The following is a 16,760-nucleotide window of genomic DNA, read 5'->3' on the forward strand; positions in this document are numbered from 1 at the left end:
TCCAAAGTCCAAATTTTTTGGTGGTACCGAGACAAAGTCTTTGGTGGAGCCTGATGGGACACAAACGGCCTATGTAGAGGAAACTTCTCTATATGGATCAAATGGAGACGGCTTTCCAGGATCCGTATGTAAAAAGAGAAGAAAATAATAGTGCAAATACGTCTAGTAAAAAGGTTGGGTAGCGGGGAGAAGGGATCTATGGTAATCCTACTCACGTGTAGTAGAGCTAAACTAGCTCTAGTGTGGATGGCATACAGTGGTAATATTCCCGCTTGTGGGATACGTAGAGAAGTATTGGTCTTTTAATCCATATGTGGCAGTACTCAGGGGCCTTCGAAGGGACTCCTCCGTCCTGAGCGTGCAGCCCAGACCCAGACAGGCACGGACATGAGAAAAGAAGACTGACCTTTGTGAACGGTGAATCAGATGGAATGAGGATTCTTTCCTACACAGCTTCACTACATTTAAAGACCCTCTCCCCTGGATATCTACAACTAATGAGTGATCTACATTACCAGCATTACATCCTGTGGTGAGATCCATCCATTTTAATATCGGATCGGTGCACTGTCCTTTCTATTTTTGCCAGTAACTATTGTTATATTTTTTAAATTTTTTCCTTATTATATTTTCTATTTTTGGGTTCATACTCTACTCTTTTGTGCATAGAGTGACAGACAGGCTTGTAGAGCCACGACAGCATCTACAAGTATTTTCTTAACATTTCCAATCGTGACAGTTTAAACGGCACAGTTTTATGTTATATGAGGATAGCAAGCTATTAACCGTAATTTTTGTTGGTATTCCACGCTGAGCTAAGCCTGCATATGTCAGTGCTTGGTGCGCTTAAGGTATGGAGCAGGTTATTCGGTTAAGTGTATGCCTCTGTTGCGTACCAAGCTTAATAAACAAAGAATTAACTAATAAACAAGAAACAAACATGTATACGTGCTTGTCTGGCCATAATGGCATCCACAAACCCAGTTATAACAGTTATTGGTGAGTACCAGTATGGCATTTCGAAAGACAACTCATTTTTGTCTGTATGAGGAAATATTGTGAAGAAACATAACCGTATAATGTAAGAGAACTTAATCATGCTGTAGGTGTCATCTGGGTTAACGCCGGTCCATACGTCTGATAGCATGTTATTGGCTGCGTCTCAAGTGTCAATGAAAGCATGGTATAGGCATTTTACGTTGTACAGACCACAGTATAAACAGTGGGTAATACAAATTTACGATTGTGCCCCACTCTGCGAGTTAGGCCAGTATGTCTTAAGTTTAAGGTTAAACTAGTATCTGTAGGCATAGGCGGCATGTAGTGTGGAAAGGCTATGTTCTAATTGCTAGCTTACTGCTGTGTGTGTTAACCCTAAGCCTGTGAGCACTGAACATATGCATTGAGGTGTAGAGACAATGGTTAAATATTCATACCTGGGGTGGAGTGATGCAGCTACTGTGGAGATACACCATGGAACTGCCTAACCTGAGTCGGCATGTCCGTATGACCTCTTAATGTGCAAGTAGGCTCAGGAGGGTAAGAAGGATTAGAGTGGGCCGCTATAGTTCAGCCTCAGAAGTCTAAGCGTCGGGCTTGTCCCCCTCTCTGAGCACCCAAGTCCTCCATCTGTGTGGTGTTGGGAAAAAGAAAAACTTAAAGCCACGGGCAAATCTGAACTCTCGGAGTGCCTTACGGAACATGTGGCGCTGTGCAGTTTTTGCAAATCTCATTGGGTAAGTCCAGCTTCAGGTGGTGGCCTCAGTATATGGGTCCGCGGGTGGTCTCTGCGGTACAAACTCTGGCGCGCTTACGGAGTATCTTCCGTGTGGGCGCGTTAGTCCTGCTGACGGTGTCGCCGGAGCCAACGGTTCTGTGGGGAGGCCAAGTAAGCCCAGCGTCCCAGTGGCTTCTTGCATGTCGTGTATCACATGTTTGGGTTTTTTCAGTTTTTTACTTATTTTTTCATCTTTTATTTTGCTTTATTTTTTCAGTTTTTTTTTTTTTTTTTTTTTTTTCATCTTGACTCACTGGATATCACAGCATCGTAGTGGTGGATCCACCTCAAATACCCAAAAAATACTCAAATCTACTCAGCACCATATATATGGGATTCATGAACTGTATATTATTGTAAATGGTTTGAGATGTGTATATACTATGAATTGCTCCTATGTGTACTATAGATGATTTTACGCAGACATCATCAATTTGTCAGCAATAGTGATTCCTCTCTTCTATTTTTGGATTAATTAAATATAGTTGGTGTACAATAAATGAAATTTTGCATATTGATATACTGATTCTGTTTTCTTATGCACATTTGATGCATTTTTGAGTGCGGTATTAATATCCATAGTTTTGTATATTTTCTTGAGGTCATTTTGGGGAAAACCTCTTATATCTGCACCATTATTGTAACAGAGTGCTGGCACCACCAATTTTAATCCCAGATAAGGGAAGTACCGCCACACGCTAGCATGCGGCATCTTTCTCTTTCTCATCAGAGTAACAGAAGTGTCTGCCTCCCAATGGGTGCAATTGGTGTGTATAAGAAGTACGAATTTCAGCGCCGATCTAGAAAGTAGAGACTCCAGAAAAGATCTGGAAGCAGTTGCCTCCCGTATCGACACATGTAGATATGCTGGAGCATATGTGTCGATCTGGTGCGATCATACATACAGTGAGGGGAAAAAGTATTTGTTCCTCTGCTGATTTTGAACGTTTGCCTACTGACAAAGAAATGATCAGTCTAATTTTAATGATAGGTTTATTTAAACAGTGAGAGACAGAATAGCAACAACAAAAAATCCAGAAAAAGGCATGTCAAAAAAGTTATAAATTGATTTGCATGTCAATGAGTGAAATAAGTATTTGACCCCTTCGACTTAGTACTTGGTGGCAAAACCCTTGTTGGCAATCACGGAGGTCAGACGTTTCTTGTAGTTTGCCACCAGGTTTGCACACATCTCAGGAGGGATTTTGTCCCACTCGTCTTTGCAGATCCCTCTCCATTAAGGTTTTGAGGCTGACGTTTGGCAACTCGAACCTTCAGCTCCCTCCACAGATTTTATTTGGGATTGAGGTCTGGAGACTGACTAGGCCATTCCAGGACTTCTTCTTGAGCCACTCCTTTGTTGACTTGGCTGTGTGTTTTGGGTCATTGTCATGCTGGAATATCCATAAACAACCCGTTTCCAATGCCCTGCCTGAGGGAAGGAGGTTCTCACCCCAGATTTGACGGTACATGGCCCCATCCATCATCCCTTTGATGCGGTGCTGTTGTCATTTATTTGAACCACTGTATAGTTCTGTATACAAACTCGCTAAACACCTGAGACATATCTATTTCGTATACTGAACAGCCAGACCACCCAGGGCAGGCGTGTTCTGCTCATTGGCCCGTTTCACCTTTGTTCGCACCTCAACCGCAATTATACTTGCATTCTGAGCGGTCTGCTGGGTGGCGATCTTTAAGCCGCGAACACCTACATCGGTGTTTGGTCATTGAGTGCATGGAACTCAAGTCTGGCACTCGACGGCGCGAACACTGCTAGAACTTCCACCTCCATAGAAGTTTAGTAAAATACGTGAGAACTGAATGGCATTCAGTGCAGGGGAGGGCTGGCAGCCTTAGGCCTGGGGGGCAAAACCAGTCAAGTGGCCCATTGCGCCACCAAATCAGTTCACCATCCATGCCCACCTTTTTCTGGTTTTATAACGGATATTGATGTTATGCTAATCAGTAGCTCTTTGCCATACCCGCTCCTTCACGGCTCTGACTTTCAATGTTGTCAGAGCACAGGCTGAGAATCTCTGAGCCTGTGCTCTGACTCACTAACTGAGCGCCGGAACCACGAGGGAGAGGATATGATCTGACTGCACCTACTGCTGGTGCGCACCAGTGGACCACCAGCGAATCGTTTAAATTAAATATGCTGGTGTACCCAACTTGTGAGCTGTGTTGGCCGCCGGGCGCCTCTGTTGTCATGGCACCCTGCGTGACCGCACAGCTTGCCCACCCTAACGGCTGGCCCTGCTGACACACACTGATGTTACTACTTAGACATCCCTCAATATTAATACAGACATCAGAGTAAACACCAATAAACTGTGGAAACAGAGCTGATCCCCGCAAATTTATAAAGGTTTGCTTAGAGGATTTATTCAAGATTAAATCATGCCTCCCCCTCTCTCCCCCATGCGCTGCTCTGTAGGCTGGGAGGAAGTGAAGAGTAATCACAGTCTCCCAGCACAACGCCACCTGTGGCTGCATGGGGAACAGCTGTTTAATGTAATGCTTGCAGGACGGCCAGCTGCCGCAGAACCTCTTTGTTTCCGTCTCTGCAAAGGGCTCTAGGCACTGCTTGTTGTGAGTGTGAGCCACTGTAAATTAGGGGCAGAGGGCACTTGCACTGCGGTCAAGACGGGTCTGGGCAGGAGGAGAGTGCAGTGCAATCAGTGCACTACCCTCCTGTGGGTCACCAGTAGACTGGTGCACCTGCCCAGGATCAGAGCCGGTGCAAGGATTTTTGCCGCCCTAGACAAAATATAAATTTGCCGCCCCCCCCCCCCCCCATGTGACATCACAATGCCCCACCCATATGATCTGCCATATGAACTAACGCCAGTGCTGCACACAGTGTGTGTTTACATTAAAAAGCCTGCAGGGACCAGCTATAGACACCAGAACCACTTCATTAAGCTATAGTGTCCCTTTAATGTGAGGTAAATTATAGATTAGTGTCACTAATAATATACTAGATTGCCTACTTACAATTAGATGAGGATGATGATGGGCTGCAGTTTGGCTCCACTGGTCTGGTGTAGAACAGGACCTCTGGAGGCTGTTTGCAACTGTGGTCACAAAATTCAACGTTCTGGGAGAATTGGAAGCAGCTCCATTTCTGGGGGGCCTCTTACACAGCTCAAGGTCTGGGCCCCAGTGCCTGACGGTGAGTATGCCCATAAGGCCCACTCATAAGTCCACTTATATGTTCCATCCACCCATGAGCTCGCTCACAGGGAGTGGAGTGTGTAGGGGATGTGTTATGTGTTATCTCATATGTGTGCTTATGGTATGTAGTGTATAGGGATACCAGTTTGTGCAGGTGATGCAGTGTGTTTGTGTGTAGTGGAAGCAGTGTGTATTTGTGTATAAGGGATGTATGTGTTTCTGGTTGTGTGTGAGGGATGCATTGTGTGAATCTGTGTTTGTATGCATAAGGGATGCAAGGTGTGTGTATGTGTGTGCATTGAGTGTAAGAGATGCATTGTGTTTCTGTGTGTATGTAAGAAAAACAGTGTGTGTAAGGGTTTGCATTGTATGTTTCTGTGTATGTGTGCAAATGATGCATTGTGTGTGTGTGTGTGTGTGTGTAATGGATGCATTGTGTGTTTCTCTGTGTGTAAGGGAAGCATGTTCTGTTTCTGTGAATGTATAGGGGTGCATTGTGTGTTTCTGTGTATGTCCCTTCTGTCCCTTAGAGCTCTCCCCTGCCCCTTAGTGGTCTCTCCTCTCCCCCACCCTCCCCTAGCGGTCTCTTCTCACACTCACCCACCCTCCCTGTGCTCTTCTCATCCCCCCTCCACCTCCCTGTGTTCTTCTCACTCCTCCCTCTGTGTTCTCATCCCCCCTGTGTTCTTCTTACCCCCCTCCTGCCTGTGTTCTTCTTACTCCCCCCCTTGTTCTTCTTACCCCCTTCTTCTTAACCCTCCTACGTCTTCTTACCCCTTCCTTCTTCTTCTTACCCCCTTCTTCTTCTTCTTACCCCCCTTCTTCTTCTTACTCCCCCCTCTTCTTATTACCCCCTCTTTTTCTTATCTCCCCTCCTTCTTACTTCCCCCTTCTTCTTACTCCCCCCTCTTATTATCCCCCCTCCCCTCTTCTTACTCCCTCTCTTCCCTCTTCTTACTCCCCCCTCCCCTCTTCTTACTCCCCCCTCCCCTCTCTTCTTACTCCCCCCTCCCCTCTCTTCTTACTCCCCCCTCCCCTCTCTTCTTACTCCCCCCTCCCCTCTCTTCTTACTCCCCCCTCCCCTCTCTTCTTACTCCCCCCTCCCCTCTTCTTACTCTCCCCCCTCCCCTCTTTTTACTCTCCCCCTCCCCTCTTTTTACTCTCCCCCTCCCCTCTTTTTACTCTCCCCCTCCCCTCTTTTTACTCTCCCCCTCCCCTCTTTTTACTGCCCCCCTCCCCTCTTTTTACTGCCCCCCTCCCCTCTTTTTACTGCCCCCCTCCCCTCTTCTTACTCTCCCCCCTCCCCTCTTCTTACTCTCCCCCCTCCCCTCTTCTTACTCTCCCCCCTACCCTCTTCTTTTTTTTTTTCAACTCTTTATTTAAATGTCGACTGGCACATTGCATCATATTTCTTTTGGCCTACGCAGAGGCCCAATCAATAGGATCATCTTAAAAGTTGCAATACAGAAAGGAAGGGTATGTTAGTGCATAGAAAACACTTCTCAATTGGCTTGCGCAGAAGCCTTTCAGCCATATCTGTGTTGTGCCGAGTCCACATGTATTTCAATTTAAATTTCGTCTCAATTCGTAGGTATGTACATTCATTGAAGACTATTGTGCAGTGAGACACATACAAGTACAAAATATCTATCAAAATAACATATAATAAAATAAAATAGAAAAATAAAATAGGGTAATATATGTACAGTATATGACAGGAACTGAGAAACCAGTAACGTTGGGTATGTCATGCTATAAGTTGTATCTTCACGACTATCGGTTATGGGGTTATGCTGATTTGTTATATGTCATATTGTTCCCAGAGCGCCCAAGTTTTTTGGAAGGAGGCATTGGAATCGCGAACCTGTGCAGTTAGCTTGTCCATCAGGTAATTATCCCTGATTTTGGAGAGGACTAGGGAGATCGGGGGTACTTCTTGTTTGATCCAATATTGTGCTAATGCTCTACGAGCTGCCAGGTTAAGCATATTTAACAGCTTTTGGTCGTGTTTATGTAGCCCCTCCGTTGGTCGTGATAGTAGGCAAGCCCATGGGTCAAGTGTCATCCTGCGTTGCATAATGCTCGAGGTTAGGTCTGTAACTTTTCCCCAGTATTCTTTAACCTTGACACAGTGCCACCACATGTGGATATATGTGCCCTTCTCTCCACAGAGCCTCCAGCAGGTGTCTGTGGGACTTAGTTGCATATGGCATTGTTTAACAGGGGTCGTATACCACCGGAGTAGTATTTTGTAAGATTGCTCCTGGAGGGCCGTGCATACGGAAACTTTTGCATTGGCCTCCCAGATATCCTGCCAGTCCGTCCCGTCTAATGTCTCCCCTAAGTCCGTCTCCCATTTGTCTGTGTATGTCTGGTTGCCCCAGGTCCCTGATTCTAGGCATATATGATTGTATAATAACGAGATTAGTTTGGTTGGCATACGCTCTTGCAAGCAAAATTTCTCATAGAAGGTGAGCGGCTTGGCTATTGCCGTTCTGACTTCTCTGGTCTGTGCGAAGTCCCGTACCTGGAGATATCTGAAGAAGTCACTCGTTTTTAGTGGGGCCAGGGATTGCAGATGTTGGTAAGTAACTAATTGGTTGTTTGAATATAGGTGTGTGTAGCGTTGTAGACCTGTGGCCTCTATGCCCTGAAACTCTCGTGCCCTCAGTCCGGGTGGGAACGCTCTGTTGCGCAAGACCGGAGTCATTGGTGACGGTAAGTCTGTGAGTTTAAGTTTCTTTGCGACTCTGTCCCATAAGCTTAGGGAGTTAAGGATCGCCGGGCATTCTGTCTGTAGGATTACTCTATGTTCTCTGGGCACCCATATTAGGAATTGCGGTAGGTCAGCTCCTGTCATGAGGGATTCTATGTCCACCCACCTACGTTGATTAGTCGGGCAGTGCCAGTGAGCTATTTGAGCTAATTGTGCGGCCTTGTAGTAATGGTGCAGGTGTGGCATACCTAAACCTCCCCTCCATTTAGGGTTATACAGAGTTGCCTTGGCTATCCTGGGTCTTTTTCTTTGCCATATGAAGGCGTCTATTGCCTTTTGTGTGTCTGCTAGGTCGTTTTTGGTGACCCGGATCGGAAGTGCTTGGAAGAGGAATAGTAGTCTTGGCATTATATTCATTTTTACTGAGTGTAACCGGCCAAGCCATGTAATCGGTTTGTCTGTCCAGTTGTCTAGGTCTGTTTTAAGTCTGTTGAGCAGCGGTGTATAGTTGTGTTGGTACAGTGCTTTGTGGTCTGCGGTTAGCCTGACGCCTAGGTATGTGAGTGTGGTCGTAGATGTTTTGATGTGGTGCGTACGTCTAATGTATTGTAACTCTTGTTCGGGGATGTGAAATGGTAGCGCTATTGATTTGGTGAGATTGACTTTGTACCCGGATAGCTCCCCGTAAATTTGAAGTCGTTTTTCCAGATTCGCCATTGAGGGAATCGGATCTGTCAGTGTGAGGAGGATATCGTCCGCATATGCTGCTGTTTTAAATTGCTCCCCCCCAATTTGCACCCCTTTAATATTTGGATCTGTTCTGATGAGATGCATGAGTGGCTCCAGTACTATCGCGAATAACAGTGGCGACAAGGGACAACCCTGTCTTGTACCATTGCTCACTCGAAATGGTGTCCTCGGGGCGCCCGTTATTATTGTTTGTGCCTGTAGGTCTGTGTATAGGGCTTTTATGGCAGTGATGTATGTGTCCGGGAAGCCTTGTAATTGCAATAATTGGAACAGGAAAGACCATTGGACCCTGTCAAAGGCCTTCTCTGCGTCAAGGGACAGTGCCAGGGCAGGTGACTTAGAGTTAGACATGAGCCACAGCAGATCAGCTCCTCTGCGTGTGTTCTCGTATAATTGGCGCCCTGGTATAAAGCCTACTTGGTCTGGGTGTATTAATTTTGGGAGCAATGGGGTTAGTCTCCTCGCCAGTATCTTTGCGAATATTTTTAAGTCCGCGTTTATAAGTGATATAGGTCTGTAATTAGTGGCTAGTGTTCCGTCTTTGTCCGGTTTGGGGATTAAAATTATGTTGGCCGTAGCCATGTCGCGATCTGGGGTGCCGCCTTGGAGGAAGTGGTTGTATAATTTGGTGAGGTGGGGGGATAGTTCCGATTTATACCTTTTGTAATAGCTCATGTCGTACCCGTCCGGGCCCGGTGCCTTGCGACCTTGAAGGGTTGCTATCACCGATTCTACCTCCTCCTGTGTGATGGGGCTCTCTAGGATGTTGGCCTCCACTGTGGACACCTGGGGGAGGTTTAATTGGGTCAGGAATTCTGTTATGCGTGTGGTATATTGTGTCTGCGCTTCCCCTTCTCTTGGTGTGTGGTTGTATAGGTTCTGGAAATATTCGGTGAACGTGCTATTGATATCTTTCGGGGTGTGTACCAGGTCATTGGTAGCTGTTCGCAGCGTGGTTATGGGTTTACGCCCTGGTCTGGGTCGGAGGGTCCTTGCAAGTAGTGTGTCCATTTTGTTGGCTTTTTCATAGAAAAAGCGCTTGGACCAGACTAAGGAGCGTGCTATGTCAGCTATGGTGAGTTCTTTTATAGCGTGACGTATGGTTTGTAGTTTTGTGTATATGGTGGTTGTGGGCGCCTGCTTATGTCGTTGCTCTAGTTTTCTCATTGTGGTTTGTAATTCTAGGAGGCGTTTCGTTTTGGTTCGCTTTTTATGTGTGGCTGCCTGTAGGAGGTGTCCCCGTAACACCGCTTTGTGGGCTGCCCACAATGCGGTCGGGTTGATGTCCTCCGTGTCGTTAGTGGTGAAGTAGTCTAATATTTTCAGTCGGGTAGTGGCGGATATGTCGTTGTCAGAGAGTAGGTCCGAGTTGAGTCTCCATGTCCATGTGTTGCGATGTTGACCTATGCCTAAGGTTATAGTCACATCTGCATGGTCCGACCAAGTGATATTGTTAATTTCTGAGTGTATAAGTTTTGCCATGCCCGCTCCGTTGAGGAGGAGGTTGTCTATTCTGGAGTATGTAGTGTGGGGTGCGGAGTAGTATGTATAGTCTAAGGTGTCTGGGTGTTGAAGTCTCCACGCATCCATTAGTCCAGTGCGTTGTAGAAAGGTATGGAGGAGTTTGTCTTGACCCCCTCTCCCCTGTGAACGCTGAGTCCCTGTTTTAGAGCTACGGTCGGTCGCCGGGCTGGGTATGGCATTTAGGTCCCCTCCCACCACCATTATGCCTCCCTGGAGGGAGGTGAGTAGGGATGTTATTGCATTCCAGTATTCACTGTCTGGCTTATTGGGTGCGTACAGATTCACTATGTGCAGTTTGGTATTGTAGTAGTTGCCGGTGATAGCCAGGTATCTGCCTTCAGAGTCATTCTGTGTGTGTGTGACCGTATAAGGGCATCTCTTGTGTATGAGTACAGCCACGCCTGCGTGTTTACGTAGCGCCCTGGCTTCGTGGACAGTGTTGTATATGTTATCCCCTATTTTGGTTGGCGAGGCCTTCGGTATGTGGGTCTCCTGTACTAACGCTATGTCTGCTTTTTTAGCCTTGAGGTCACGTAGGAGTAATCTGCGTTTGGTGGGTATGTTTAGGCCTTTGGCGTTAATGGATAAAAATTTTAGTGTCATGTGCCCGTTACTCTCGTGTGGCGTGTGATTGCTGAGTGTGCGTCTTCCCTACCTGTCCGTTGTCCATTAGTCTCCCTCTCTTTAAGATACTGCATGTCTTGGCTCTTTAACCATGTCTGTTTCCTGCCTCCAGTCGTGTTAGTCATACCCAAAATCATAAATATAAACATGAACAAAAACATAAAATAACAGTAAACATTTGGTACATAGTAATGTAACAATTTACGCACACTGGTCTTACAACTCGCCAGTGTCGGGTGGGGGTGCCCCTCTCCTTCGCAGGTCCGAATTTTCTCCTGCGAGGGGGGGGGGGGGGAGTCTCCAATCCACTGTGCCTCTGTATGAGGCCTCTCAAACTGTAACAGGGTCGTGGAGCCTAGCTCCATATCTTGAAGCCCTCTGAGCGTAATGGGGTAAGGGCGGGAGGCGGGGGGGGGGGGGGGAGCATACAGGGGCATGTGGCTTATCAGGTCTACCCATTAAATGTGAATCTGCTACCCCTTGCTACTAACTGCGCTCTGGGTCTCTAATTGATCCAGGGACCTGTTTGATCTGCCGTAGTTATGTCGGGGAAGTTATAAGGATGGTACAACACACGTTATTGTAATAACCCCATTTGTAACATTTATACACGTAACAAGGCCTTATTTTATTTATTTTTTTTTTTTCTTCAAAATAATGTTTTTTCAACATTTTGGTGTTGCCTTTTACCTAACACATGTCACTATGTTTATCAGGTTGCTGATATGGATAGGGTGTCGCTATCTTGGGGGGGGGGGGGGGAGGGGAGGGGGGGGGAGGGGAGGGGGGGGGAAGGAGGGGGGGGGAAGGAGGGGTGGCAGTGTGCCGCATGTTGGGGTACTCCGTGTGGGGGTCATCATATCCCAACATACAGCACACAAGCACACCCCACCTCCACGGATCGCTCCTTCAGAGCTGGGTGCAAAAAATTAAGTCCCATATAGAAGACATTAACTAGGCAGAGGCAGCATACGATACCAATCAGCTGAGAGCGGTGAGGTGTACGGCAGTTCAGGTGAGTTTTTCTCTCCTTAGGGACCGGGTCCCGTCAGGTTGGGAGAGTGAACCTTAGGTGGTTGTACTGGGACCGCTGAGAGTCTCATGTGTGGCAGTCCGTCGAGTCTTTCACTGCTTTGATGATTGTCCGGTTTGCGGGTAGGTCTTGGGGGGAGGGGTGCCCCAATGAACTGGTAGTGCACCGCATGTTGGGGTACTCCGTGTGAGGGTCATCATATCCCAACATACAGTACACAGGCATTCCCCACGTAGAAATCCCCAACTAGGCAGAGGCAGCGCACGATACCTATCAGCCGTCTGCAATAAGGTGTACAGCAGTTCAGGTGAGTCTTTCTCTCCCTAGGGACCGGGTCTCGGCAGGTTGGGAGAGTGAGTCATAGGTGGGAGTGAGGTGACCGCTGAGGGTCTCAGGTGTGGCGGTTCGTCGAGGCTTTAGCTGCTTTGACGACTTCCCCCTACCCTCTTCTTACTCTCCCCCCTACCCTCTTTTTACTCTCCCCCCTCCCCTCTTCTTACTCTCCCCCCTACCCTCTTTTTACTCTCCCCCCTACCCTCTTTTTACTCTCCCCCCTCCCCTCTTTTTACTCTCCCCCCTCCCCTCTTTTTACTCTCCCCCCTTCCCCTCTTTTTACTCTCCCCCCCTTCCCCTCTTCTTACTCTCCCCCCTTCCCCTCTTTTTACTCTCCCCCCTTCCCCTCTTTTTACACTCTCCCCCCTTCCCCTCTTTTTACTCTCCCCCCCCTTCCCCTCTTTTTACTCTCCCCCCCTTCCCCCCTTTTTACTCTCTCCCCCCCTCCCCCTTCTTCTTACCCCCTCCCCTGTAGGTGGCCGAGCTGCACTCCAGTCCGCGGTCCCGGCCGGAGTGATAGGAAGCTGCTCAGTGTGCACCTTCCTGTCAGTCTGGCCGGGTACAGGAAACAGAAACTCCTGTTCCGCGCGGAACAGGAGTTTCTGTTTCCTGTACCCGGCCGGACTGACAGGAAGGTGCACACTCAGTGTGCACCTTCCCATCACTCCGGCCGGGACCGCGGACCGGAGTGCAGCTCGGCCACCTACAGGGGAGGGGAGGGAGGGAAAAGCAGCTGCAGCTGTCTGAGCGCTCTTTACAGAGCGCTCGGCGGCTGCAGCATTTAAAGGGCCGGCCCGCCGCGGCCGGTCCTAAAATAATTTCGGGCGGCCTGGGGGGCAATTGCCTCCCTGCCCCCCGGCCCAGCCCGCCCCTGATTCAGTGGGAACAAGCTCCTGAACAAGGAATAAAGACTGATACTCAAGAACCATTACGTTCAGTACTTTTATTATATTGATCACACGCAAAAGAGACTGACCACACAGCCTGATTTCATGGAATTATTTTGGGGCAGGAGCCTCGTGTGCGGTTGGTCAAACTGAGACTTCCATGGAAATCCTGAACCGATCTGGGTGATTTTGGATATGTTGGTTCCCCAGATCTGGGCTATCAGGGGATGTGACTATATTGGGGGTTCCATCTATTTTGGAGGTATTTTTTTAATGTCTCAAAAAATTTCTGTGCCTGGAGATAATTGAGTTTAGTACAGTGCTTGACTCCATTATCTCCCAGGTACAGAGGAGGGATTAACCTACTTTGTATGGGAGTGTCCTGGACCTGAGAGGCAATTCCTTACCATTCTCCTGATCATTGAAACTCCACGGGGTGAGATCTTGCATGGAGCACCAGACCGAGGCAGACTGACTGTTATTTTGTGTTTCTTCCATTTGTGTATAGTCGCACCAACTGTTGTCACCTTCTCACCAAGCTGCTTGGCGATGGTCTTGTAGCCCATTACAGCCTTGTGTAGGTCTACAGTCTTGTCCCTGACATCCTTGGACAGCTCTTTGGTCTTGACCATGGTGGGGAGTTTGGAATCTGATTGATTTGCTTCTGTGGGCAGGTATCTCAATTTATAACTTTTTTGACATGCGTTTTTCTGGATTTGTTTTTGTTTTGTTTTGTTATTCGGTCTCTCACTGTTAAAATACACCTACCAAAAAATTATAGACTGATCATTTCTTTGTCAGTGGGCAAACGTTCAAAATCAGCAGGGGATCAAATACTTTTTTCCCCTCCCTGTACGTACATTCATACATGTCTGAAGACTATGGACTACAAGAGATCTACTTTAGAGTTGTGACTCACAACTGATTGTCTTCATATATCTATATATCTCAACAAATGGACTATAAAACATACATAAACATGAGCTATACTCCCACAGATCATTTTATTAGCTATACTCCCACAGATCATTTTATTAGCTATACTCCCCACAGATCATTTTATTAAACATATTTTTAGTTTTTATACTTTGTGGGTGTTCATAATGGCTTTGATTGTATAACGTTTTTATTTTTATTTTTTTTCCCATTCTAAAGTTATATAATTTTGTACTCTCTGCAGTTTGGCTTTAAGAAGTGGAAAGGTCATGTAACAGAGCAACCGTGGGAAGATCGGTCAGAAATCGTGAAGGAACTCTACTCTGAACTGAATGTGGTAAAAAGCCATGTTGGTATGAAACACATCTAATACCTAATCTGTAAAAAAAATATCTCAATTGTGCTTATGAATTTAATACATAAATTGTAACTCTGCTTTGTAGCCATCTATCAAATATTTTCCAATGTTTTCAGTTTGATTCAATTTCATCTGAAATAACAAGGCAATATTACACATGCTGAATTAATGCAAAATCACAAACTAGAGCTATAACCATTATTTATAAGGTATTCCATCCAGATTGCTTTATCAAGTGTAAAGCAAACATTCAACTATGTTCTTGTATTTACTACGTTACAGCATAAGCAGGAAGCACTCACTAAAACATGAAATGGCTTGGCCAGTAACAATGTGCTCATTCTGTTTTATGGAGTCTCCACATTTTGAGAACGGAGCTGTACAATAATTGCACATTTCTGTGACCATGCCTGTTAAAATAGGGGTTGAACAGCATGCTCACGCTATGCACCAGATTAGTGTGAATGCAATGAATGCAGAAGTATGTGAGAGGCAGGGAAAGTTCTGAAATTCACAACATTGCATAAATTAGACATACAGCTCTAAAAAAAAAAAATGTCTCTAGTGGCAGTAACTTGAATGGAAACAAAGTTAAATTGCTGCTAACAGGGCTGGACTGGGACAGACAGAGCAGCCCACTAGGATGTCAGAAAGTGGGCACCAATGACAAACAAGTCCCCCAAAAAAGTATGCTGGTGCAATGCCTTCAAGAGCATCCAGAAAATGTCCTGTTTGTTTCTGCACAACGCAACCATACCCTATGTTGGCTAATGACTTGTCTCTGCTGTACCAAACAATGGACAAAAAAAGTAACAGGGCTGTTAAAATGTATGTGTGGGGATGCTCCCTGAGGTTGTGTGTGTGTGTGTGTGTGTGTGTGTGTTTTTGTAAAGGGGTCTGTTTTTGGCCTATGTGTGGCTAGAGGATGTAGTATGTGTGTATTGTGAGTGTGCGCCTAGGGGGTGTTATGTTTGTGCATGGCTTTACTATGTGTGTATCTAAGGGTTGCAGTGCGTTGCTTTGTGTGTATCTAGAAGCTGTTTTGTGTGTGTACTTGCATATCATTGTTGTGATGCAGTAATCTGTGTGTTCAGCAGGGGTTTTTGTGTGCATGTGTGTGTTCATAGGGGATATAGAGTGCAGGGTGTGTGTGTTGTAGTGTGTGTGTGTGTGTGTGCAGGTGGTGTGTGTAGAGGGTTGGATAGTGGCTTAATAATAAACATTTGCCAGTGAAAGGGGGCATGCCGATCCCTGATGATCCAGTTATTTGGTCTGTACCTTTGCAGGGTACAGACCATGTCTCTCCCTTTCACGAGATCCTGTGGTTTATCTTGTTTTTCTTCCTTTCTTCCAAATGATCTCCCCCCTTTATGCAAGCCATAAAAGCCATTTAATAGGAGAAACCAAAAGTGCAAGTTTAGCTACAAAAATGGAAATCATGAGAAAGAACTGAAAGATATTGTAAAAAATATTGCAATTAACCAATGATAAACGTAAGAAAAAGCCATAAAAGGATGTTCCGGGACACTGCATGTTGCCTTTAACTAGTTTCTTTTGCCTGAAATTTCTATGCCTTCTTAAATTGTTTTTTTTTCTTTTTCTTTTTTCTAGAGTCCCTTATTACATTTGGAAACATTATCTATGTGGTATTGTTTGGATGGTGGGTCGCCCTCCTGTATCTCATTGTGTCACTTCTTATGTTCTTGTCTATAATTGGAGCTCCATATGGTAATCTATGGGAACATCACTTTTTTCCATGTGTTAAATTTAAATTTTAAAAAAATAACAACCTGAATTGTGTTTTTTCTAGACTGCTACATTTCTGGTCCTGTTAAATTGTATTTAATGGCAATAAGCTTTAACGGGTATATTTAAAGATTTTTTACTTGGTAATATAGGCTGAAAAAGACTCCAGTCCATGAAGTTCAGCCTTTCTTGTGTAGATCATGTTCCCTGTTGACTTTCTATAGTAATTTAAAAGATGTAGAAATCGGTTTAGAAATGTAAATGTGTAATTGAACATTGTCTAGTTAAGCAAATTGTAGGTTGAACGTATTTCGTACATTGCTTATTTTTCAATGTGGAGGGACGCGGTTCTGGTGGGCATTTTCCTGTGGTTACTGCAGGAGATATGTGCATGTTGTTGGCAGAGCAATCTCTATAATATAATTTTATCAGTGAGAGAGCAAGAGAGAACAGACGCCATGAACACACCACTGACAGCATGAGGACAGACACTCAAAGCAAATGAGCAGGTGAAATGTAATATAGAAGGAAAGTATAAATGATTATCTTGAAATCATATCGATTCAATAGCTCTGTTTGCCAGTGATAGGGGCTTCTGTAATGTTTAATATACATAAATGTCTGTATAATGCAACATGTCGACAATGAATATTTGGTTTTTTCCCCCTACTGTTCTGTATGATTTTTGTGTGTTTTGATTTAAAAATGATTCTTATTGCAGGAGTTTTGTGCTTTAAACTAGCTGGATATTTCATCTGGCCATTTGGAAAAGTAATCCTAAAGGTAAATATAAAAAAAAAAAAAAAAAAAAAATACTTTTGAAATTAATTTTCTAATGGTTTTTATGAAATGAATATTGACGGGACCTTGTTTAAACTGCCTTCACACCACCAATG

At 45.5% G+C, this 16,760-nt stretch overlaps 1 protein-coding gene across 2 annotated transcripts in view; it reads left to right on the forward strand.

Annotated features, from left to right (window-relative positions):
• The window catches only part of LOC134601053 (uncharacterized), an 81,572-nt gene that overhangs the window by 40,160 nt on the left and 24,652 nt on the right, over positions 1-16,760 (forward strand). For both annotated transcript variants that reach the window (XM_063445469.1, XM_063445470.1), the window contains exons 4-6: positions 14,005-14,113; positions 15,730-15,846; positions 16,586-16,647. In XM_063445469.1, coding sequence (XP_063301539.1) covers positions 14,005-14,113; positions 15,730-15,846; positions 16,586-16,647 — 288 coding nt within the window. The remainder of the gene's footprint in view (positions 1-14,004; positions 14,114-15,729; positions 15,847-16,585; positions 16,648-16,760) is intronic.

The sequence above is a fragment of the Pelobates fuscus genome, chromosome 3, assembly GCF_036172605.1.
Source record: "Pelobates fuscus isolate aPelFus1 chromosome 3, aPelFus1.pri, whole genome shotgun sequence".
Lineage (NCBI taxonomy): Eukaryota > Metazoa > Chordata > Amphibia > Anura > Pelobatidae > Pelobates > Pelobates fuscus.